The sequence below is a fragment of the Microcaecilia unicolor genome, chromosome 10 (assembly GCF_901765095.1).
Source record: "Microcaecilia unicolor chromosome 10, aMicUni1.1, whole genome shotgun sequence".
Classification (NCBI taxonomy): Eukaryota; Metazoa; Chordata; class Amphibia; order Gymnophiona; family Siphonopidae; genus Microcaecilia; species Microcaecilia unicolor.
Window position 1 is genome coordinate 203722795 of NC_044040.1, and position 24042 is coordinate 203746836.

The 24042-nt window shown below is 46.3% G+C and overlaps 1 protein-coding gene across 3 annotated transcripts in view; it reads right to left on the reverse strand.

The window, feature by feature from the left end:
- Positions 1-24042, reverse strand: part of PEX5L (peroxisomal biogenesis factor 5 like) — a 123055-nt gene that overhangs the window by 72788 nt on the left and 26225 nt on the right. For all 3 annotated transcript variants that reach the window (XM_030216328.1, XM_030216327.1, XM_030216326.1), the window contains exon 2: positions 5773-5884. In XM_030216328.1, coding sequence (XP_030072188.1) covers positions 5773-5884 — 112 coding nt within the window. The remainder of the gene's footprint in view (positions 1-5772; positions 5885-24042) is intronic.

The following is a 24042-nucleotide window of genomic DNA, read 5'->3' on the forward strand; positions in this document are numbered from 1 at the left end:
CCCATGCCCCTCCCATGGCCACACCTCCTTAGAGTTGCAGGCTATGAAATGTAGGCATGCATGTTATAGAACAGGGTACAGGGCAGAGCCACACATAGGGCTAGACTCTATATACCATGCCTAAAAAAAAAGCGGTGCCGAAATAAAATACGCTTAAGCGTATTCTATAATGTACGCCTTAATTTAGGCATATTTTATAGAATAATCCTAAATTTTCATGCAGTTTATAGAATACATCGAGTGCCCGTCTGCATGACTAAATTTAGTCGTGGACAGTTACGCCAATTAAAACTTGGTGTAAATCCCGACACCTAAATTACGTGCAGACCGGGCGTATCCTATAACAATGCGCGCAGATTTTAAAAACACCCAAGATCTGCCCATTTCAAGCCCATGGCCATGCCCCCTTTTCAACTTGGAATTTATGCACATCATGTTATAGAATACGCTTAGAAAGTTTTGTGCACAGATTCTAATTAATGCCAATTAGTGTCAATAATTGCTTGTTAATTGGCAATTATCAGCGTTGACTGGCTTGTTAACTAATTAATTTGCGCATGGAATATGACTGTATTTGTGTGTACAACTTTAGTCACGCCATATAGAATCCAGGGGATAAGTCCTAATTACTGGCAATTAGTGCTTTTTAACTCCAATTATTTTTAGTGCTTCATTGGCTAATTAGTTTATGCAACGATCTGGGATCTGCGCCCAAATTTGTGTGGCCTATACAGAATCTGGATGATGAGCAACATTTATCTATCAGGACAGATCTAGACTTGCAGCATTTTAAAAAATAAACCCAAACAACGAAAAAGAAAATCAGTTTTTGTAATAGTGGAAATAAAATGTGCTTAGTTGGTGAAAATGCCAGTGAGACCTACATTATCAGGGAATACCTACGCAAGCACATGTGATGCTCAGCAGTTAAGTCAGCACTAAATTTGTCAGCGCTATGCAAAAAGTGCTAAATAGGGCACTGAAAATATTACAGAGCTCAGTTCAAATTTATTCATTTATTGTTGAACTTTAATACGAATTAAATTTATGCCACATATTTAAAAATATGTCATCACTTTCTCCAGTCTACCCCCTGCAGGAAACTGCATAACAGAGATGTTAAAAGCTGTTACTTATCATTCTTTTCTTTTTTAGTAGCACTGGATTTGAAATACTCTGCCCTCGTATTTATTTTTGGCTAGCTGGTAGGTAATCATGAATCATAAGTATATGCCATACTGGGAAAAAACCAAAGGTCCATCAAGCCCACCATCTTGTTTCCAACAGTGGCCAATCCAGGTCACAAATACCTGGCAAGATCCCAAAAATGTACAAAGCATTTTATACTGCTTATCCCAGAAATAGTGGATTTTCCCGAAGTCCATTTAATAACGGTCTATGGACTTTTCCTTTAGGAAGCCGTCCAAACCTTTTTAAAACTCAACTAAGCTAACCGCCTTTACCACATTCTCTGGCAACGAATTCCAGAGTTTAATTACACGTTGAGTGAAGAAAATTCTCTCTGATTCGTTTAAATTTACTACATTGTAGATTCATTGCATGCCCCCTAGTCCTAGTATTTTTGGAAAGAGTAAACAGACGCTTCCCATCTACCCGTTCAACTCCACTCATTATTTTATAGACCTCTATCATATCTCCCCTGAGCTGCCTTTTCTCCAAGCTGAAAAGCCCTAGCTACTTTAGCCTTTCCTCATAGGGAAGTCGTCCCATCCCCTTTATCATTTTCGTTGCCCTTCTCTGCACCTTTTCTAATTCCACTATATCTTTTTTGAGATGCGGCGACCAGAATTGAACACAATATTCGAGGTGAGGTTGCACCATGGAGCGATACCAAGGCATTATAACATCCTCATTTTTGTTTTCCATTCCTTTCCTAATAATACCTAATCATGTTTTCTCTGGACACATTGGGCTAGATTCTATATATGGCGTCTGAACAATCTGTCTGGTAAAAAATACACCTTGGCGAATTTTCTATGTCTAAACTTTATAGAATAGGCTTAAATTTCCATACGGTATACAGCATATGCCGAGCGCCTCTCCACGTGACCAAATTTGGAGCCTTTGAGGTGGCGATAAGGGCTCCCGTGGTACCCCGGCAGTAACCGGGCAGTGTGTGGTAATGCCCGATTACCGCTGGGTTACCACCACGCAAGCCATTTCCGGGGGTTTCCTTTTTCCCCCGGAAATGGCACACTCTCGAGACGGGACTACCGCTGGCAGCCGCATTGGGCCGGCGGTAGTCCCAGAAGAACGAGCGGTAAGCCCCGTGTTGGGTTTACCGCCGCTCTGTCAAAGGGCCCCTCAATCACGTTTTCAGTTCCAGCCTTTTTCTGTTACTTAGAATTTGATTTATGCAGACTCACTAAGGCTCTTCTGAAAACCAGACTGGCTAAGGAAGTGTGAAGGACCAGTATGGAACCACAATTATCAGTATACAGTAAATGTCGGAGAAAGCTTTTCTTCACTCAACGTGTAATTAAACTCTAGAATTCATTGCCAGAGAATGTGGTAGTCGGTTAGCTTAGCGGAGTTTAAAAAAGGTTTGGACGGCTTCCTAAAGGAAAAGTCCATAGACCGTTATTAAATGGACTTGGGGAAAATCCACTATTTCTGGGATAAGCAGTATAAAATGTTTTGTACTTTTTTGGGATCTTGCCGGGTATTTGTGACCTGGATTGTCCACTGTTGGAAACAGGATGCTGGGCTTGATGGACCTTTGGTCTTTCCCAGTATGGCAATACTTATGTACTTATGTCCTGAGGCAGAACTGAAAATTTCTGGAATTCGCCTGAATGTCTGCTTTCTTATTCAGCATAATTAAAATATCCTATGTCCAGGGCTGCTGAGAGATACAGCCGTGCCAGGGGCTGGGCAGGGCCAGACCGCTCCCCCCACCTGGGCAGCCCCCACATTCGGGCCTCCGCCTCCGCTCCCCACTTACCTTCCTGTGTCCGACTCAAGGAGGTTTGATGGTCTGACTGCTTCTCCCTCACTCTGTCATCTCCTGCTCCTGTGGGCCAGGACCTGGATGATTGCATTAACACAATAACCAGGGTCACCCATGTTATCGTGTTAATACAATCATCTGGGTCCTGGCACACAGAAACAGGAGAGAGACAGACCTGGAAGCAGGCAGGCAGGCAGGCAGGCAGGCAGGAAGCTTGCCTGTGCTGGGCCCCCTCTTGGAAACCAGGCCTGTAGAATTTTGCCCCCACCCGCCCCCTCTTGACAGCTCTGCCTAGATTTGAGCCCAAAATGGCTACCTCTCTTATTCCAGAAAATGTGCGTAAGAATTGTCAGCCCACACAAAGCTTCTTAGCTTAAAGTCTCAGGTATAAGAAGCAGCACAGCGTGCCCTTCTGTATTGCAATTCTTCATCCACAGAAACTCTGTGAAACCCTGACAAAACCCAGACACCATTATTTACAGGAAACAGAGTTTCCTGAGGGTGGGATCTTTCCACCCACATCTTCAAACCCAATCATTCGTAGTTTCTGAGAGCTAACAAAAGCTGAGCCCAAGGTGGCACGACTGCAGATCTTCAAAGATTATCCTGTTTGGCACTGACAAAAAAAGCCTGAAGTCTCAGTTTATAAGGAATTAATTTTGCTTCACAAAAAAGGGGCTCCGTCAGGACAAGCAAAATAAGCATCTGCAAGCAGCTGACTAGTCTTTCTGGCTCTGCAGAAGTATCACATAGCGAAGCAGATTGAAGCCGCAGGATCCTTCCGCCTTCCTCAGCCAGTTCCTCTCCAGCTGCTGTGCTCTTCTGCTCCAGTTTGCACGTCTTGGCTGCCAGTCACTTGCAGTGTGGCATATGATCCCAGCATTTTATGACAAAGGTTACAAAAAAAAAAAAGCTCGAAGTGCTAAAACCGGTAAGGATAAGCCTTACAGGCCAGATTCAGTAAATGGAACTCAAAATTAGGTGCTGAGAAAAATCTGTGAAAAGCGCAGAAGCGATATTCTATGAAGGGGCTTTCGGTGAGAGGACTTAACGTCTGCAGAAACCTGATGTAAATCCTGGGTGCGCAACCCCCGAATTCTATAACACTACGACTAATATTTTTGGAATGCACATGACTCGCTCAGGACCCTCTCGTGGCCACGCCCCCTTTTGGGATATGCAAGGCACTTTGGGCACACAGCATGATGAGATAACGCGTAGGCTGATGCATGCGTAAGTCCAAATTACTGCCAATTAACATTAATAATTTATTTTAATGGCTCATTCACTAATTAATTTGCATGCATACCTGCCACATTCTTCTTTTTCTAGCCGGTCGTGGGTTTTATAATACAGACTTCTGATCTGCACCACCAGAGTATCTTCGATTCCCATACATTCTCCTTTCAATTTGCAGTGCTGTAAGCCGGGGGGGGGGGGGGGGGGGGGGGGAATGCCGCTGCACCTTGGGGGGGCACTGCATCGAGGGGGGGGAGTACGCAGCGGTGATCTGCCCTGGATCACTGGATAAGACATATAGGGGTCCTTTTACTAAGGTGCGCTGAAAAATGGCTTGCGGTAGTGTAGGCGCGGGTTTTGGGCGCACGCTGATCCATTTTTTAGCGTGCCTGTAAAAAAAGGCCTTTCTTTGGGGCAAAAATAGACATGTGGCAAAATCAAAATTGCCGCGTGTCCATTTTCGGTCTGAGACCTTACTGCCAGCCATTGACCTAGCGGTTAAAGAATCCGGGCGGTAATGACCTATGCGCATGAAAGCCACTTGGCACAGATCCATTACGCGCAACTGAAATAACAATATTTTTTTTCAGACGTGCGTATCGGACACATACCAAAAATAAAATTACCGAGAGAGCCACATGGTAGTCGGGTGGTAACTCCATTTTGGCGCGCATTAGGCGTGTATAGATGCTTACGTGGCTTAGTAACAGGGCCCCTGAATAGGAAAGTTAGTAGCTGGGAACAGCCGTACCAATAGACAGGATGACAGCCAAGGGAAAGGGAAAAGAGATGGGATTTGATATTCTGTCTGTCTGTTTTTACAATCAAAGTGGCTTACATATTATATACAGACTAGCCGTTAAGCCCGTAAAACGGGCGAGATTTCCAGCTACCTTCCTTGTCGCCACTCCCTCCCTCCTTCATGCCGGGCCCCCTGCACTGACCTGACAGCGCCTCTCACCTCCGTGTGAAAGCGCTGCAGGCAGCCTGCAGCGCTTCCACACAGAGGTGAGAGGCGCTGTCAGGTCAGTGCAGGGGGCCGATGCGGAGGAGGGCGGGAGCGGCGGTGGGGATGGGGGGAGGGTGGAGGTTGTGTGCGCGCGATGTTCGTTTCCAGGCGGCAGCGTCCGACAGTGACTCCGACTCCGTTTCCCTCTCTGTTCCGCCCTCTGAAGTCATCACATCTTGGCTGGCGGTGAGGGCGAGACGGAGAGGGAAGTCTCTTACTGTGCACTTGCAGGTGAGTCGGTCACTTGCCGTTTATATGTTTTGATGCTTATCTTTTCTACCTTGGGTAATGGAGAGCTAAGTGAGTTGCCCACGGTCACAGGGAGCTGCAGTGGGAATTGAGGCCTGGGGACCCCTGGTTCTCAGGCCACTGCACCTAACCATTAGGCTACTCCTCCCTCCCTTCAGTCTGAAAAGAGGGAAATGAGAACCGGAAAGTGTCTAAAAAGTAGATCCGGGTATCCAGATTGAAGAGTGACCCAGTGTAGAAGGAAAAAATGATCTGTGCGTAAAATCTGTTTTCTTCAGAAATTATAAACACAGAAATGAATTACCTGCTGTGTTTGACGTTACCGGCTTGACTTTTGCTTCTGATTTGGTGTCGCACAGGAAGTCATCAATGGAGGGGCTCAGGAGAGGTCTGCTTTCTTGCTGCTCATTTACCAGCTGGAAACAGAAAAAAAATATATATATATATAATACACCACAGAAGTTGAATTAGTGACAGGAATCAGCAGGCAAAGAATTTCAGGGTGGTTTTGGATGAAGAAGTTTCTAGCTTAGGTTTTGACCAGACAAACGTGCAAATAATCCCTATCCTTATGTTAAGATGAAGCAAATATTGTACAATCTGCTCAAAATTCTGCTGCACGACTAATATTCCGCCAGTGTCGTTATGCTCATATTAGCCCTCTCCTCAAGTCACTTCACTGGCTTCCTGTCCGTTTCCGCATACAGTTCAAACTCCTCTTATTGACCTATAAGTGCATTCACTCTGCAGCTCCTCAGTACCTCTCCACTCTCATCTCTCCCTACATTCCTCCCTGGGAACTCCGTTCACTGGGTAAATTTCTCTTATCTGCACCCTTCTCCTCCACCGCTAACTCCAGACTCCGTTCCTTTTATCTTGCTGCACCATATGCCTGGAATAGACTTCCTGAGCCGGTACGTCAAGCTCCATCTCTGGCCGTCTTCAAATCTAAGCTAAAAGCCCACCTTTTTGATGCTGCTTTTAACTCCTAAACCTTATTCACTTGTTCAGAACCCTTATTTTATCATCCTCACTTTCATATTCCCTTATCTCTTAATTGTCCTGTTTGTCTGTCCTAACTAGATTGTAAGCTCTGTCGAGCAGGGACTGTCTCTTCATGTTCAAGTGTACAGCGCTGCATGCTTACTGAGGTACACATTGGTGCCTATTTTAGAAATGCTGTTTGCATTTTGTATGTCCATAAATCAGCACTTACACATTTATTAGGCATAACATCTAAGTTCTGATTTTACAAAGCCACGATATGGATGTGTAAAACTGAAAAATAAAGAGGCATATTTTCAAAGAACTTAGACTTAGACTTGTAAGTCTAAGTGCTTTGAAAATGAGCCCCATAGTCTCTGGGAAAACATGACTAAAGTCTAGTGGGGCGATAGTCAGACCGTGGAAGTTAGACTGGCTTACTCCTGCGGTCAGCGCTGAGGCCAGGTATTCAATGCCAGGCCATTTCCGGTGACCGGCACTGAATATCCGGTATACTTTTGGCTGCTTTAAAGATAACCGGCTAAGTCTACACTGACTGCATAGTTTGTTACCTTTAGATTGTAAGCTCTCTTGAGCAGGGACTGTCCTTCCCCTTGTTAAACTTGTACAGCGCTGCGTAACCCTAGTAGCACTATAGAAATGCTAAGTAGTAGTAGTAGTAGTAAGTCGATATTCAGACTTAGCTGGTTATTTTTAAACTGGCAGTAGATATCACACGTTTTCATGCAGCCAAATATGGCCGCTGAATATTGCCAGTTAAGCGCTATTTAACCGGTCAGCAGCCGTTCTGGCCTGTTAAATAGGGCTGAATATGAGGGGGAGCTGACTTTAGTCATGTTTTCCCAGAAAGGGTCACAGATGGCAAGAAGACATGGTTTGAGTATGTTTTGAGTGGGATTAGGGTGGGCTCAAAAAAATAGACCTTTATTCCCTATTTCAGAAAGGGAATGAATGTCTATTTCCAAAAAGATAGACTACGACATTAGACCAGCTTCCTTGGACATCCAGGTTTCATCCGTGGGTCATAAGAGAAGTTAGTTAGCTCGAGACCGATACCCCTGACAGTATGATCCAACTGAGTGGTTCCTGATGAAGCCCTATTATGGGCGAAACGAATCGGGTCCCGTTGAAAATCAGCAGTTGAAATGTGGGTTTGTCAAGCCAGCATTTATTAAGCTAAGTTGATGCATGCTATGCTGTAGCTTGAACAGTTTTGTTACTCAGTTACTCTTAAAATTTGTGCTCTATTATGGGCAATTTTGAATGAGTGAAGCAGGGAATATTTACCCCATGAAAGAAACTAGATCACGGGCACAAAGTCTTTATAGATAATAGTGTTTTGTTGACCAGACCTTGGCGGGAGCCTTGGTTTCTGAGGGTATTTCCCACGTCACTCATTTCTTTACATTCATTTTACACAACCCTCTGGATTGTGTTTGACTGTTTTTCAGTTCTCTGGAGTATTAGACATCCAGGTTTCACCAAAATGCTCCTATTAAGTAGCACTACACTAGAGGGATTAGGGGAGGTCTCCTCCTTCATCCCAAGTGGCTGATGTCTCCCCCCCCCCCCCAAAAAAAAAGTGAAACTGGAGCTGGGGAGGGCCCAGATGAGCAGACACTGCAGGTCTTCCTCCAGCACTGCTATTCACTCTGGTGATTGCCTACCCCTGCGGCTGCTTTTTCTCTCAGGGCATGCTCGGTTTCAAAACCGAGCATGAGTGCCTGAGACTAAAAGCAGCCGCTTAGCAAGCAATGGGCAGCCTGAAAAGCAGTGCTGGAGGAAGACCTGCAGTGTCTGCTCCTCTGGGTCCTCCCCAGCCTCCAAGGGGGGGCCTGGAATCGGAGCTTTCTGCTCCTGTCGGGACGCGATCACCCGGGTCCAGTCAGGAGCAGGGGAGAGAGAGAGATAGAGAGACCCCGGCGCCAGGCCCCCCTTGGAGGCCCAGGCCCAGTGAATTTCCCCCCCCTGCTCCCCCCTCTCGGTGGCCCTGGAACCTGCTTCCTAGTTAACTAGCACTCACCAAGCCCAGTTAGTGATTTTCAGTAAGTTATCCAGATAATTCTGCTGAAAATCATGTCTGACCACCTCGGTGCGATCTCGATTTGCGCACGCAATTTAATTGAACAAGCCAATGACTGCAAATCGGTGGAAATTTATATGTGACTTTCTGCTTACACGTATATTCAATAAACCATGCTGAACTTTAGGCGCTGCTTATAGAATACCGCTTAAGTGGGTTATTTTTTCGGCACCGATTTTTTAAGGCTTCATTTATAGAATTTACCTCTATATGGCTTCCCTTTACTGGAATATTCAGCACTGCTATCCTGGTATTGTCTGACACTATCTGGGTATAAATTTAAACACCACAGTCAATGTTTGAGTCAGTGCTGACGGCAGCATTTAACTATCAGGGATATATTTTTGTGAAAGTTGCAGAGCACTGAGTCACTGAAATGCAGATGCAAGCCTTCATTGCCATGGCACTTCCTCTTGTGGAACTGAATGAGTTCAAATTTATTTATTTATTTGTTACATTTGTACCCCACATTTTCCCACCTATTTGCAGGCTCCATGTGGCTTACATAGTACCGTAAAGGCATTCGCCAGTCGGTTGATAACAAATACAGGTTATATTGTGGTCGAAGTGAGGTAGGTGTGTATGAGGCACCATGATGATGGTGGAAGGGTTGAAGGTTGTATATTGTTCAGTACGATCATTGGTTATGTTGTGTTGCTGGGTGTGGGGATTTACGTTGGATCGGTGAAGTAAGCCTTTTCGAAGAGGGTGGTTTTTAGTGATTTTCTGAAGGTTAGATGGTCATGGATTGTTTTCACAGCTTTTGGGAGTCCATTCCATAGTTGTGCGCTTAGGTAGGAGAAGCTGGATGCATAAGGAGGATATATTTGTTTTGTTACATTTGTACCCCGCGTTTTCCCACTCATGGCAGGCTCAATGCGGCTTACATGGGGCAATGGAGGGTTACGTGACTTGCCCAGAGTCACAAGGAGCTGCCTGTGCCTGAAGTGGGAATCGAACTCAGTTCCTCAGTTCCCCAGGACCAAAGTCCACCACCCTAACCACTAGGCCACTCCTCCACTCATTTTCAGAAGTCACAATCTTCTCAATTAATTTGTCTGTGTTTAACTCCAAAGATGTTAATTAACGATTGTTCACATCCACAGCTGATTCCACAATACTCAGCGGAGTATCTTTTTTTGAGCTTCATCTATGATACCCATGCTGATATGAGTTGTGTCAAACTCTTCAATATGACCTGCTGTTGACACCTGGAGAAATCCAGAATTATCAGTTTGTTTAAAAAAGATTTTATAATCTTGAGTGGAGGAGTAGCTTAGTTGTCAGTGCAGTAGGTTGAGAACCTCAGGAACTGGGTTCAATTCCCCCTACAGCTCCTTGTGACTCTGAGCAAATTACTTAACCCTCCATTGCCCCCGGTACACAAACTCAAAACAGATATAGCGGAATTAGAAAAGGTTCAAACAAGAGCAACCAAAATGATAATGGGGATAGAACTCCTCTTATGAGGAAAGGCTAAAGAGGTTAGGGCTCTTCAGCTTGGAAAAGAGACATATGAGGGGAGCTATGATTGCGGTCTACAAAATCCTGAGTGGCGTAGAATTAAATCAATTTTTTACTCGTTCCCAAAGTACAAAGACTAGGGGACACTACTACAACTACTACTATTTAGCACTTCTATAGCGCTACAAGGCGTACGCAGCGCTGTACAAACATAGAAGAAAGACAGTCCCTGCTCAAAGAGCTTACAAACCTATAGTCAAAAATAAAGTAAGCAAATCAAATCAATTAATGTGTACAGGAAGGAGGAGAGGAGGGTAGGTGGAGGCGAGTGGTTACAAGTGGTTACGAGTCAAAAGCAATGTTAAAGAGGTGGGTTTTCAGTCTAGATTTAAAGGTGGCCAAGGATGGGGCAAGACGTATGGGCTCAGGAAGTTTATTCCAGGCGTAGGGTGCAGCAAGACAGAAGGCGCGAAGTCTGGAGTTGGCAGTAGTGGAGAAGGGAACAGATAAGAAGGATTTATCCATGGAGCGGAGTGCATGGAAAGGGGTGTAGGGAAGGACACTCAAGGAGGTTACATGGAAATACTTTTAAAACAAACAGGAGGAAGTATTTTTTCATTCAATGAATAGTTAAGCTCTGGAACTCTTTGCCGGAGGATGTGGTAACAGCAGTTAGCATATCTGCGTTTAAAAAAGGTTAGGACAAATTCCTGGAGGAAAAGTTCATATTCCGCTATTGAGACAGACATGGGAAGTAACTGCTTGCCCTGGGATTTGTAATATGGAGTGTTGCCACAATCCTGGCTTTTGGCCACTGTTCGGAAAACAGGATACTGGGCTAGATGGACCACTGGTCTGACCCAGTATGGCTACTCTTGTGTTCTTATGTTCTAAACTTAGATTGTGAGTCCACTAGGGACAAAATACCTGCACATACAATAAATATGAACCACGTTGACTGTACTACAGAAAGGCAGTATATCAAATCTCATCGCCCACTTAGCATGAGAATCATATTTGCCCCATAGTGAGGATGAGACTCACTTGCTTTCATGAAGTTACTTGTTTGATTGAACCTATTACAGTTTTCACCAAACTAAGGGACCCTTTTACTAAAGGGTGTTAGAAGAATCTGGGCTTAGCACATCTTAATGCAAAACTTTCCCACGAGCTAAGCCCAGATTCAACATGGCAGTATTTAGGGCTTTTCATTTATTTTGCAGGTCTTGGCACTAATTTTTCCACTACTGCACAGGACTTGCAAAAATTAACACAGGCCCATCTACCGCCTCCTATGTAGGAGGTGCTAAGTGTTCCCACGTTAACTCAGGGTTTGCCAGCTAGCATGCACTAATGTGAATGCACTAGGTAGTTGGTTTCATGCCCATTCTCCACCCGTTTTTTTAAATTTTTTTATTTATTTTATTAATTCTTGTATCCCACAGTTATCCAAATACAAGTTTCGGTTCAATGCCGCTTACTTTTAACAGTTAGGAGAAATTACAGTAATGCATTACGAATACACATGACACGCTCCTTCTAAAAAATATTTAAAAAAAATAGTTAACACATGCCAACACGTAAAATACTACAAAATGCTTTCATGTTTTTATGCAGTTATCCTGTTTTTCACATCCTGAGTGCATGTTAGGGCTTAACCCTCTTTAGCAAAATTGTCCCTACATGAAGAGGCAGACAGTATGATACAGGGGCGTAGCCAGACCTCGGCGGGAGGGGGGGTCAAGAGCTCAAGGTGGGGGGGGCACATTTTAGCTTGCCTCCCCCAGCCGCTGCCCCTCCCCCACCACCACCACCAAGTGCCTTTGCTGGCGGGGGTCCCCAACCCCTGCCAGCCTTAGTCTTCCTTGGCGCCGGTCTCTGGCGCGTTCACTCACTTCGCTGATCTGTGCTGTGAGGACCCCCACCAGCAAAGGTACCTGGCGGCGGCGGGGGAGGGTCGTCAGGGGGGTCGAAAGTGGAGGGGGTCAGGACTAAATCTGTGGGGGCCCATGCCCCTGTGGCCCCACCTAGCTACGCCCCTGGTATGATAAAACAGGGGTCAGCAGTCATAAAGTCAGAGCGTTTCTTTGCAGCTGCAATTGACAGACTAATGTAATCTCACCCATACTATCTAGGGGCTGAGATTAACATTATATCCTAGACAGAATGGACAATTTAGGGGTCCTTTTACTAAGGTGCTCTGAAAAATGGTTTGCGGTAGTGTACGGTGGGTTTTGGGCACACGCCAATCCATTTTTCAGCGTGCCTATGAAAAAGGCCTTTTTTTTGCCGAAAATGGACGCGAGGCAAAATCAAAATTGCCGCGCGTCCATTTTGGGTCTGAGACCTTACTTCCAGCCATTGACCTAGCGGTAAAGAATCCAGGCGGTAATGACTTACACACGTCAAATGCCACTTGGCACGCGTCCATTACGCGCATCCAAAAATAAAAACTATTTTCCGGACGCGCGTTATCGGACGCGCCAAAAAGTGAAATTACCGCAAGAGCCACGCGGTAGTTGGGCGGTAATTTCATTTTGGCACGCGTTGGCCACGCGTAGACGCTTACGTGGCTTCAGTATAAAGGGCCCGCTTAGTTATTTTGCTCAGAAGAGTCAACATCTAAAACATCGCATGAATACTAATGGTACAAAAATTAAATCCATTATTATGAGGAAATTCAGAAAGTTATTATACATCAGTAGAAGACAAATCCCAGCAAGTTATCTTTGATCTAATCATCACGCAGTAAAGGAAAAAAAAACACCTCATGAAGTCTTTAAATATATGTTGATAATAAACAAGCAGAAATATAATGTAATTAAAAATTTCTGCTTAGCTTTGCACAGTGAAAACAGTGTGAAGAGTCTGCGTCAGAGGAGCGATTACTGGCCTTTTTTCCTCATAATCATGGTTATAATTATACCATCTTCACAGCATACACACAATGGCTTAGATTTTGACTGGATTGCAATTACCAGGGATCACTTGCAAATAACTATTTGATAATTGGCATCCCTGAACACCTTTACCCACTACTGTTCAGATGATAAGTTGGACATTTACATTGCGCTCCATTTAATAAGGAATCTCTCTATGTAAGATAAAATGCAGCAGACTTGTCAGGTCTGGAATGTCCCTATTTTAGTAGTGGGCTTGCTCCATGGGAAAGATGATGAATCTGGTAACTGGAAAAAAAATAGGTAATTAAAAATGTTCACCCTTGATACACTAACTATATTACATCTAGATATCAATTAGTGATTCAGACCACATGCACTTAATTAATGATAGTAATGGCACAGAACATTTAAAGTGACATCTATTAACCTTTTAACTGTTCCTTACTATTTCCAGTCTTGAAATGTGATATTTATGAGACTCCCCATCTGAAGGAAAGCGTCACGTTTCATAATCCCCTTTTCGTTACTCTCTTGCTGGCTCAGACAAAGAGGGACCCTAATCTTCCTGCTGACACATCTTCACTGGACCCTTGAAGAGCTGTTATAATCTACTGGAACCCGATTCAGAAACAGCACTTGCTTGTCTAATGGCCAAACCAGCGTATACTCATCACCGTGTCCTTAAGAATTATTCACTACTACTACTACTATTTAACATTTCTAAAGCGCTACTAGGGTTACGCAGCGCTGTACAATTTAACATAGAGGGACAGTCCCTGCTCAAAGAGCTTACAATCTAAGAGACAAGTGAACGGTCAGTCCGATAGGGGCGGTCAAATTGGGGCAGTCTGGATTTCCTGAACAGTAAGAGTTAGGTGCCGAACGCAGCATTGAAGAGGTGGGCTTTAAGCAAGGACTTGAAGATGGGCAGGGAGGGGGCTTGGCGTAAGGGCTCAGGAAGGTTGTTCCAAGCATAGGGTGAGGCAGAAAAAGGCCTGCACGGTCCATCCAGTCTGCCCAACAAGATAAACTCAGATGTGCTACTTTATATGTATACCTGACCTTGATTTGTATCTGCCATTTTCAGGGCACAGACCGTAGAAGTCTTGCCCAGCACTTGCCCCGCCTCCCAACCACCAGCCCCGTCTCCCACCACCGGCTCCGCCACCCAATCTCGGCTAAGCTTCTGAGGATCTACTACCATAATAATAATAATAATAATCAGGGCGTGTTTTTGACGTGGCTGAGGCCCCCCTTTTACCGCAGCGGGTAAATGGCTGTCTGTTTTTCTCGACAAGAAATGGCCCTGCGGTGGGGGACCACTTATCGCCACCCATTGAGGTGTCGGTAAGTGCTCCCTCACCAACCCGGTGGTAACCGGGTAGCACGCAGCACTGCCCGATTACCACCGGGTAAGCACCAGCGCTACAAAAATAGCACCGGAAATGTCGTGCGCTGGGGGTTGGAACTGCTGCCGGGCTCCTGCAGAAGTTCCGGATTAGTGAGCGGCAAGCCCAAAGGAAGCTTCGCAAATTTACATTTCTAAGAATGAGGAAGACTTCTTAAAAGTATTGGTGTGAACCGGTCAAATCCTTCCCTGCACAGCAGGGGCGTAGCTACATGGGGCCACGGGGGCTTGGGCCCCTGTAGATTTGCCCCTGGACCCCCCTGACGACGACCCTCTCGACCCCCCCCGCCAGCCAAGGTCCTCTTCTTCCTAATCCCATGCAAGGCTTCGTTCTAGTCTGACGTCCTGCAGGTTGGGGTCCCTCACCAGCAAAGGTAGGCGACGGCGGGTTGGCGACGGAGGGTTGTTGGCGGTGGGAGGGGGGTCTAGAGGGTTGTTGGTGGTGGTGGTGGGTCGGCAATGGCGGGGGGGTCAAAGTTGGTGGCGGGGGGGGGGGTCGGCAGCGCCGGGGGGGGGCTAAAATGTGCCCTCTCACCTTGGGCTCTGGACCCCCCTCCCGCCGAAGTCTTGCTACGCCCCTGCTGCATAGCATTTAAATATAAGGTCTTCTGGGAGCTTGTGCTCTCTTCTGTTTTAACCTGCTACATTTTTAAGAAAAGCATTACATGTGTAAGGTTGTGTGACCTGGATGCAAGCTATTTCAAGCTGGATCCGATTCAAGTCTGGCTTTAATGATGGGCAAAGTATTCCTGGGAGACACGATTTAGAAGAACACCATTGTAAGCAGAGCTGCACTGCTCTTAGGAATATCTCATTTATAATTGCTTGTTTTGAAACTCGATTGATTTTTTTTTCTGTCTTTGTTGACTCCTTGATGTTGCAGTTTTAAGTGTTTTAGGAGAGGGTGCCGTGCCGTGATTTCCCAGCTTGTAATATCGCTTCAGTATGATAATAAAGTGATGAAAACTGAAGGTGGCATATAAATATTCATTTTCCTATCCACCAAACCCCTTCCTGTGCTAGATAGCTCTGAACTGATTATAGAGAACAATCAAAGCATTGAAACCAAGCAGGGAAGGAGCAGAGAATGAATTTTGGGATAGTAAAACGCAAATGAGTTTGTAAAAAGATTGTTTCTCCCTGACCTGAAGTGCAACTCTCTAACTTTTGAATAATATTCTTTTTAATGTCCATCTGATCGCGGATGCTCAGTTTCATTAAAACGAGTGTGAACGGCGTGGCTGAGAACAGAGCAGGGCAGGTAATGCAAGACCGGCACGGGACAAATGCTTCAGCTGGCATGGCTTGGGGATCCCCATCAGCCAAAGTAGCACCATGCGTTGGGGGAGCAGTGGGGGGGGGGCAGGGGTGGTGCCCTGGCTATGCCCCTGGTTTAAACAAGCACTGACCATAGTGGGTTAAATATTACCAGGCACGTAGCTACTATGGGGCCACGGGGGCCTGGGCCCCCGTAGATGTGGCCCTGGCCCCCCTGCCGACAACCCTCTCAACCCCTCCCCCTGCTGCCAACCCGCCGTCACTGTCTGCTACCTTTGCTGGCGGGGGACCCCAATCCCCGCCAGCCAAAGTCTTCTTCCTTCGTTTTGTTTCTGACGTCCTGCAGATCGCAAGGCTTCATTCTGTTTCTGTGAGTCTGATGTCCTGCATGTTGTATGTGCAGGACGTCAGACTCAGAAACAGAACGAAGGAAGAAGAGGACCTCGGCTGGCGGGGGTTGGGGTTCCCCGCCAGCAAAAGTAGGCGATGGTGGGCGGGCAGGGGGGATCAAGAGGGTCATCGGCAGGGGGGGTCAAAGTTGTTGGTGGTGGTGCTGGTGGCGGCGGGGGGGGGGGGGGGGGGGGGTCGGTGGTGCCGGGGAGGCTAAAATGTGCCCCCTCACCTCGGGCTCTGGACCCCCTCCCGCCGAAGTCTGGCTACGCCCCTGATTATATTACGTCCCATGTTTTGGTTTAAACACATTGGGGTCTTTTTATTTAGCCACGTGGGCACTTATGCGTAAAAGGGGGCCTCGGCACCCATCAAAACCACATGCCGATGCCAGCGCAGGCCCTTTTTTGCCACAGCTTGGTAAAAGGAGCCCTATGTGACCCCTGATATTCAATAAAGAAAGAAAAGAACACAGCGAAGGTGACAAGATGGATGACGCCAAACAAACTTCTACTGGACTCAGAAAAAGGTTCACAGCAAGAGTTTATTCTTAAAAAAAACTGGACTCGACACGAGTCGTGTTTCGGCCGTTCAGGCCTGCCTCAGGAGTCCCTAAAATGGTATACAATGAATTACATTAACTCAAAACATTGATAAAAACGGATACATTACAAATAGTCTAAAAGCATAATCTCAAAAAGAATTATAATTATAACAGACACAAACCAAATATCCTAAAAAGATGTGTGTACTGATATTCAATGCCAGGCCACTTCCGCTGACCGGGGTTTTTTTTTTTGGTCGGAGCTATCACAACTGGCTAAGCAAATATTCAGTTCTGGCCGGTTAATAGTGGGCAAAGAGAAAGGACTGCTATTTATGCGGTCTGATTTGTTTGCTAAACAATAGAAATCAAACAAAATAAAACATGGAAAAGAAAATAAGATGATACCTTTTTTTATTGGACATAACTTAATACATTTCTTGATTAGCTTTCGAAGGTTGCCCTTCTTCGTCAGATCAGAAATAAGTCTGCAAATATTCAGAGATATAACTGGCTCTCTCGTGCTGAATGTTCACAGGTGCTGAAACGCTATTTAACCGGCCAGCGGTTGTTTCCGGCCAGCTAAATAGCTTTGAATATCAGAGAGATTGTGTGTCTTTTTTTTTTTTTTTTTTAATCAGATCTTCCCTCATGTACATTTTCATCCCATTCTTTTAAATTTTCTGAGTTGTTCTGCCCCTAGATATACAGACAGATGGAGAGAGAGTCAGACATTCTCCAGCTCTTTTGCATAACTCTTTCCAAGTTCCGAAGGGTTGGAAAGAATAAAAATTCTTTCTTAAGAGCCAAAGGGGCCTCTTTACTGAGTTGTATTTGTTATTTAATATGGTAATTACAGTGTGGTAACAGCATGGCACAACATTAAATGTTAACTACAGCTGATTATATGTTTGCATGAACTATTTCTCATGTTAAACAGCTAACATGGAAACTAGCAGTTTGGGTCCTGGAATGGATGTGGAATGGCAGAAAATGCACCTTGCAGTAAATGTGGGACTCATTACCATTACTCATTACTAGGAGTGGTTAGGGTGGTGGACTTTGGTCCTGGGGAACTGAGTTTAATTCCCACTGCAGGCACAGGCAGCTCCTTGTGACTCTGGGCAAGTCACTTAACCCTTCATTGCCCCATGTAAGCCGCATTGAGCCTGCCGTGAGTGGGAAAGCGCGGGGTACAAATGTAACAAAAATAAAATAGATACTATTGGAGATTCTACATGGAATGTTGCTACTATTGGAGATTCCACATGGAATGTTGCTATTCCACTAGCAACATTCCATGTAGAAGGCTGCGCAGGCTTCTGTTTCTGTGAGTCTGACGTCCTGCACGTATCAGACTCACAGAAGCAGAAGCCTGCGCGGCCACATTGGTGATCTGCAAGGGCCGACTTCTACATGGAATGTTGCTAGTGGAATAGCAACATTCCATGTAGATTCTCAAATAGTAGCAACAGTGGAGGAGTGGCCTAGTGGTTAGGGTGGTGGACTTTGGTCCTGGGGAACTGAGATCGATTCCCACTTCAGGCACAGGCAGCTCCTTGTGACTGTGGGCAAGTCACTTAACCCTCCATTGCCCCATGTAAGCCGCATTGAATCTGCTATGAGTGGGAAAGCGTGGGGTACAATTGTAACAAAAATACATGTTAAATGCTAATACAGCAGGTAATACAGAGATGCCAATAGCAGCTTAGGACATGTATCACATATTAAGGGGCATTTTTGATATGACGTCTAAATCCGAGTTTGGCGGTTTTACTGAAAATGTCCAAAAATCAAGTAGTGAAAATGACCATTTTCAAACCAGAAAAAGTCTGTCTTTTTTTCTTTGAAAATGACCATTTCCTAAATGTTGTTGTGCTTAGTACGTCTATCTTTTTGGACCATTAAAAAAAAAAAACATCCAAGTGAAAAACACACAAAATGAAGCCACTGGGATGTAGAAGGAGCCAGCTTTCCTAGTACACTGGCCACACAGGCATCCCAGCAGAGTAGCGGGGCACCCTGGAGTGGACTTCACATTAAAGATCCTAAGTACACATCTCGCCCTTACCCCCTTATATTGTCTGCTGAGCCCTCCAAAACCTACCAAAAACTTACTGTACCCAACTATACACCACTACAATAACCCTTATGGGTGCAGGTGTCACCTATATGTAGGCAGGGGCGTAGCTACGTGGGGCCAGGGGGGCCTGGGCCCCCATGGATTTGGCCCTGGACCCCCCTACCGATGACCCTCTTGACCCCCCCTCCCACCGTCAACCCGCCGTCGCCGTCTGCTACCTTTGCTGGCGGGGGACCCCAACCCCCGCCAGCCGAGGTCCTCTTCTTCCTTCGTTCTGTTTCTGAGTCTGACGTCCTGCACGTTGTACGTGCAGGATGTCAGACTCACAGAAACTGAACGAAGCGCTGCAGGATGTCAGACTCAGAAGCAGAACGATGGAAGAAGAGGACCTGGGCTGGCAGGGGTTGGGGGTCCCCCGCCAGCAAAGGTAGGCGACGGCAGGGGAGGGTTGGCGGTGGGAGAGGGGGTTGAGAGGGTTGTCGTCGGGGGGGGGGGGGTCAAAGTTGATGGTGGCGGCGGTGGTGGGTGTGGTGGCAATGGTGGTGGGGTGTGTCGGTAATGGCAGGGGGGGTTGGCGGCACCAGGGGGGGGGGGTTAAAATGTGCCCCCTCACCTCGGGCTCTGGATCCCCCTCCTGCCGAAGTCTGGCTACGCCCCTGTTTGTAGGTACAGTAGGTTTTGGAATTTTTTTTTGGGGGGGGGGGGGGCTGACACTTTCAACCACAAGTGAAAATATCCACAGTGCACCTCACTGACCACTAGGCTACTCCAGGGACCTGTTTGCTGCTCTAATAGGACTGGCCATATCTGAAACTGTCATAGAGGCTGGTATGTACTGTTTCATTCACATCTTTGCGGGGTGGGAGAGGGTCAGTGACCACTGAAGGAATAAGGGGGTGTCATTCCTTTATTCCTGCAGTGGTCATCTGGTCATTTAGGGCACTTATTGTGGCTTATTCATTAATAAAAACAGGTCTAGATCAAAACGTCCAACTTATAGCCCTGGATATTTTTGTTTTGTTCCATTTTGGCTGAAAAACATCCAAGTGTTAGAAACACCCAGATCCTGCTCTTAACATGCCTCCCAATGTGCCCCCTTGTAATTTGAATGCACTTCTGACCCTCGGCTGGGAGTGTTGTATTGGAAAGTGGAGGTTGCGTGTGGCACAGCTTAGTAAACAGAGGCCTGAATGTGCTATAGCACTGTCTCAAATGAAAAACATGAGTTAAAGAGATCCAGAGAAATCCAGAAGAAATTGTGGGGTCAATGTTCAGCTGGCGGTGGTCAGCGTTTATTTTTGCCAGGGATCCTTGGATATTCAATGCCGGGCCATGTCCAGGCATTTTAAAGGTCTTCCATTCAAAGAAATGGAGGGGGCTACACGGAAGAGCAGGGAATAGAACAACTGGGGGTACACAGAAACGGACGGCATGAGAAAGGAAAGGGAGGAGAAAAGTGAGATGTTAAAATAGGCGGTTAGCTTAGCAGAGTTTAAAAAAGGTTTGGACGGCTTCCTAAAGGAAAAGTTCATAGACCATTATTAAATAGGCTGGGGGAAATCCACTATTTCTGGGATAAGCAGTATAAAATGTTTTGTACTTTTTGGGGATCTTGCCGGGTATTTGTGACCTGGATTGGCCACTGTTGGAAACAGGATGCTGGGCTTGATGGACCTTTGGTCTTTCCCAGTATGGCAACACTTATGTACTTATGCTACTATTTGAGATTCTGAATGGAATGTTGCTACTCTTTGGGGTTCTACATGGAATGTTGCTACTCTTTGGGGTTCTACATGGAATGTTGCTATTGTTTAGGTTTCTGCCAGGTATTTGTGACCTGGATTGGCCACTGTTGGAAACAGGATGCTGGGTTTGATGGACCTTTGGTCTTTCCCAGTATGGCGATACTTATGTACTTATGAGGGAGGCCAGAAGGAAGGGGGATATCGAATCCATTCTTTATCCCTCCATTCACTCTCCTTTTTTGCCTGTCCATCCTCTTGATGTCATCAGCAGCTGCTTGTGCAGTTTTAGAAGCCAAAGGTAATGGGCTTTTCTGGCCAGTATAACCTCCGTTCTCTCTGTCTCGCTCCGTTTTTCTGTTGTTTGCATTTCTGCTTTTCTAGGTGTGAGAATGATGTGGGAGACACCAGTGAAATATGAGACTCGGCAGCCATAGGGTATAATTCTTTCTCAGGAGCCTGGTGGAAATATTAAACTGCCTTTACCTTCATTTTTACTGTTTATAGAGTCACCAGAACCCGGAGCCAAAATGATCCCGTTACAATGCACAGCTCTGGCAGGCAAAAACTGCCAGGCCATCTGTACTGCTCTTAACATTTCACAGATTTCCCTGGCAACCTACGACCAGCACTGTGAACTTCAAACATGACAGCTGTGGATTTTGCTATTTCTATATTTCTAAAGCCTCTCAAGCACTCCAGTAATAATTCCCCCCAAAAATCCTTGTGCTATTTAAAACAGACTCATAATGATAATAACTTATAGGAATATTTTTTCATCCTTTTTCCAGTATGTTGCCCAATAAACACAGCAAATTCACTTGGTGCTGAACATAGCACCTCTCATTTACTGCTTTAATCTTGTTATAATCATACGTCCCAATCTAATATAATAATTTGCTCCTCCAACGTTCCAATGAGGCTACCTGCGTTCGTAACCATCTCCTGACGTCACTCTCCCACAGTAGAAGCCTGCGTGCCTGACGTCAGGAGATGTTACTGTGGTCGCCTCTGTCTCGCTGTCATCGGACTCTGCATCGCTGCCGCTCTCCTCCGCAACCCCACGTCCCTCTCACTTCCCGCTCAGGTATCGGTGCCGGTCGTCTCATCTTCACTTACCAAGTCAGGGTTACGGCGGCCGCCAGCAGCGGTAAAAGGCGTGCAGGCTTGGCCCTTTTCTCTCTCTCAGCTGTGGTCCCGCCCTTGCGGAAACAGGAAATGAGGGCGGGACCACAGCTGAGAGAGAGAAAAGGGCCGAGCCTGCACGCCTTTTACCGCTGCTGGCGGCCGCCGTAACCCTGACTTGGTAAGTGAAGATGACTGTCAAACTTCATAGGGAGGGAGCCTGGAACTGGAAGGAAGGGAGGGAGGGAGGAAGGGAGGGACGATGACCCTGGAAGTGGGAGGGAGAAAGGAGGAGGTAGAAAGGAGGAGGGAGGGAAGGGGGACCCTGGAACTTGAAGGGAGGGAGGGAACGACCCTGGAACGCGAAGGGAGGGAGGGAAGGGAGTGGCACACACTCTAAATCTCACACACACACTCTCTCTCTCACACACATACTCGCACCCAGGTCTCTCTCTCTCTGTCACACACACACTCGCACATTCACTCTCTCGCTCTCTCACACAGTCACTCTCACACACACTCTCTCAAACATACACACTCTGAGGAAAACCTTGCTAGCGCCCGTTTCATTTCTTTCAGAAACGGGCCTTTTTTTTACTAGTTTTTGTATAAATGTATATTTAAAGCAGTCTTTAGTCATTTATCCACTATATTTAAATAGGACTTTCCTGGCAAACACTGTTCCTTGAAAATAGCGGACAGCACATACAATTCTACAAAAAAGCCAACACAATCACGTTTCGAGCCAAAGCTCTGTGTCTCAACGTGGCCGTAAGCTGTTGCAAAATTTCAATGCATCACAAAAGTTCCTTTTTAAAAAAATAAACAAACAAAAAAACTTTTTTTTCCATTCAGAGAAAGCACACTTGCATTCTCCCCAATTACTCCAGGGCAGCATATCCTTGTTCAAGGAACAACGATTGCTAGATAAGTCCTATTTAAGTCCCTCCGGTGGTCATCTGGTCAGTTGGGGCACTTTTTTGGGACTTGGACCTGAACAAAAAGGGTCCAAATAAAGCAGACCAAATTTTCGTCAAAAACACCCTTCTTGTTTCGATTATCAGCTAAAGATGCTCATCTCTCCTCGGCCGATAACCACACCCCAGTCCCGCCTTTGCCACGCCTCCTACACGCCCCCGTGATCTTTGTTTGTCTCTGTGACGGACTGCAGTTGAGGACGCCAAAAATCGGGTTTCGATTATACCGATTTGGGCGCCCATGGGAAATGGACGCCCATCTCCCGATTTGGGTCGAAATATCGGCGTCTTTCTCTTTCAAAAATAAGCTGGATAATGAACAATCAGGTAAAAAAGGGGAGAACATGCAATTGGTATCATATATTTACTTGAAAAGATCTGTTGCACAAAATAATGCTGGTGGATAAATGACCAAAGACTGTTTTAAGTGATGGAGGGGAGGAGTCAATGCAAGGTAGCTATCGTAGGGGTTTCTGCGTGAGATGCTGTGTATCAGTTTTTGTTACCTTTATGGTGAAAAGGAAGTCTAAGATCCAGGTTTTCCCAGCGGAACCTGCATTCAGTCCCTGGGCCGATAGACGCATTTGTGCAGCTTGACCCGGGTGCTGGAACTCCGTCTCCGGGTGTGCCTTTGGCTGGAGAGGGTCCTGAGATGGAAGAGAGTCCCACCTCCTTTGAAGCTGCCAGCTTGTCACCGGAGTAGAGGAGTCTGCCGACCCAGCCACTCCCCTCGGTGCACTCGGCTGGGAGTGCCGTATTGGAAGGTGGAGGTTGCGTGTGGCACAGCCACGGGAACCTGGAAGAACCCATGACAGTCATGATGCTGGGAACACCTGGGAGTGGATCGATGATTCAAGGGACTGTTTGACCTGAGGAGGTGCGATTGCAAGAGGTGATCTCCCCTGGAGTTGCAGGTACCCAGTTGTTACCAGAGCTGTTAAGATTTGAACCCCCCTCACTGCAAAGACCGAAGGTCTTTAACTTAGAAACTATTTGAGACGCTATTTCTACCATGCAATTGTCTTTGGGTACTCAGATACAGACTCTGGTTACACATTGTTCCTCTACAATGTCTGACTCACAAAACCTGAAGACTAGAGTCACTGGCTTGGAGACTAATGCCCCGATGATCAAAGGTAAATGCAGATACTAGAGGCCACTAGCGCTGGTCTAGCACCCGCGTTTATCAGCATAGAATGATCGGAGGGGTCATTTAAATTATATTTAAATATAGCTCTCCAGTATTCTGGCCATATGATCAGAGCACTGTGCTCTGATCTTACAGGTGAAATACCACCTTAACTATGACAACTTGGAGCTGGCATTAGGGTTAAGGCACTGTTCCTCCCCCCATTCCAAGCCAGGCAGCCCGGGTTGTCACAGTCAGTCCTGGAGGTCCAGTGGACCCCTGGACCCCCCCAAAGGCAAGACCTTGGTGGCCTAGTGCACCCGAGCCTGCACACCCCCTAACACCCCCCCAACAGAAGAGAGAGCTTGTGATCTAGGGCGCTCCCCCCCCCCCCCCCAGTGATCTAGCAGCCCCAAACCCTGCATCCCTCCCTTACCTTCAGA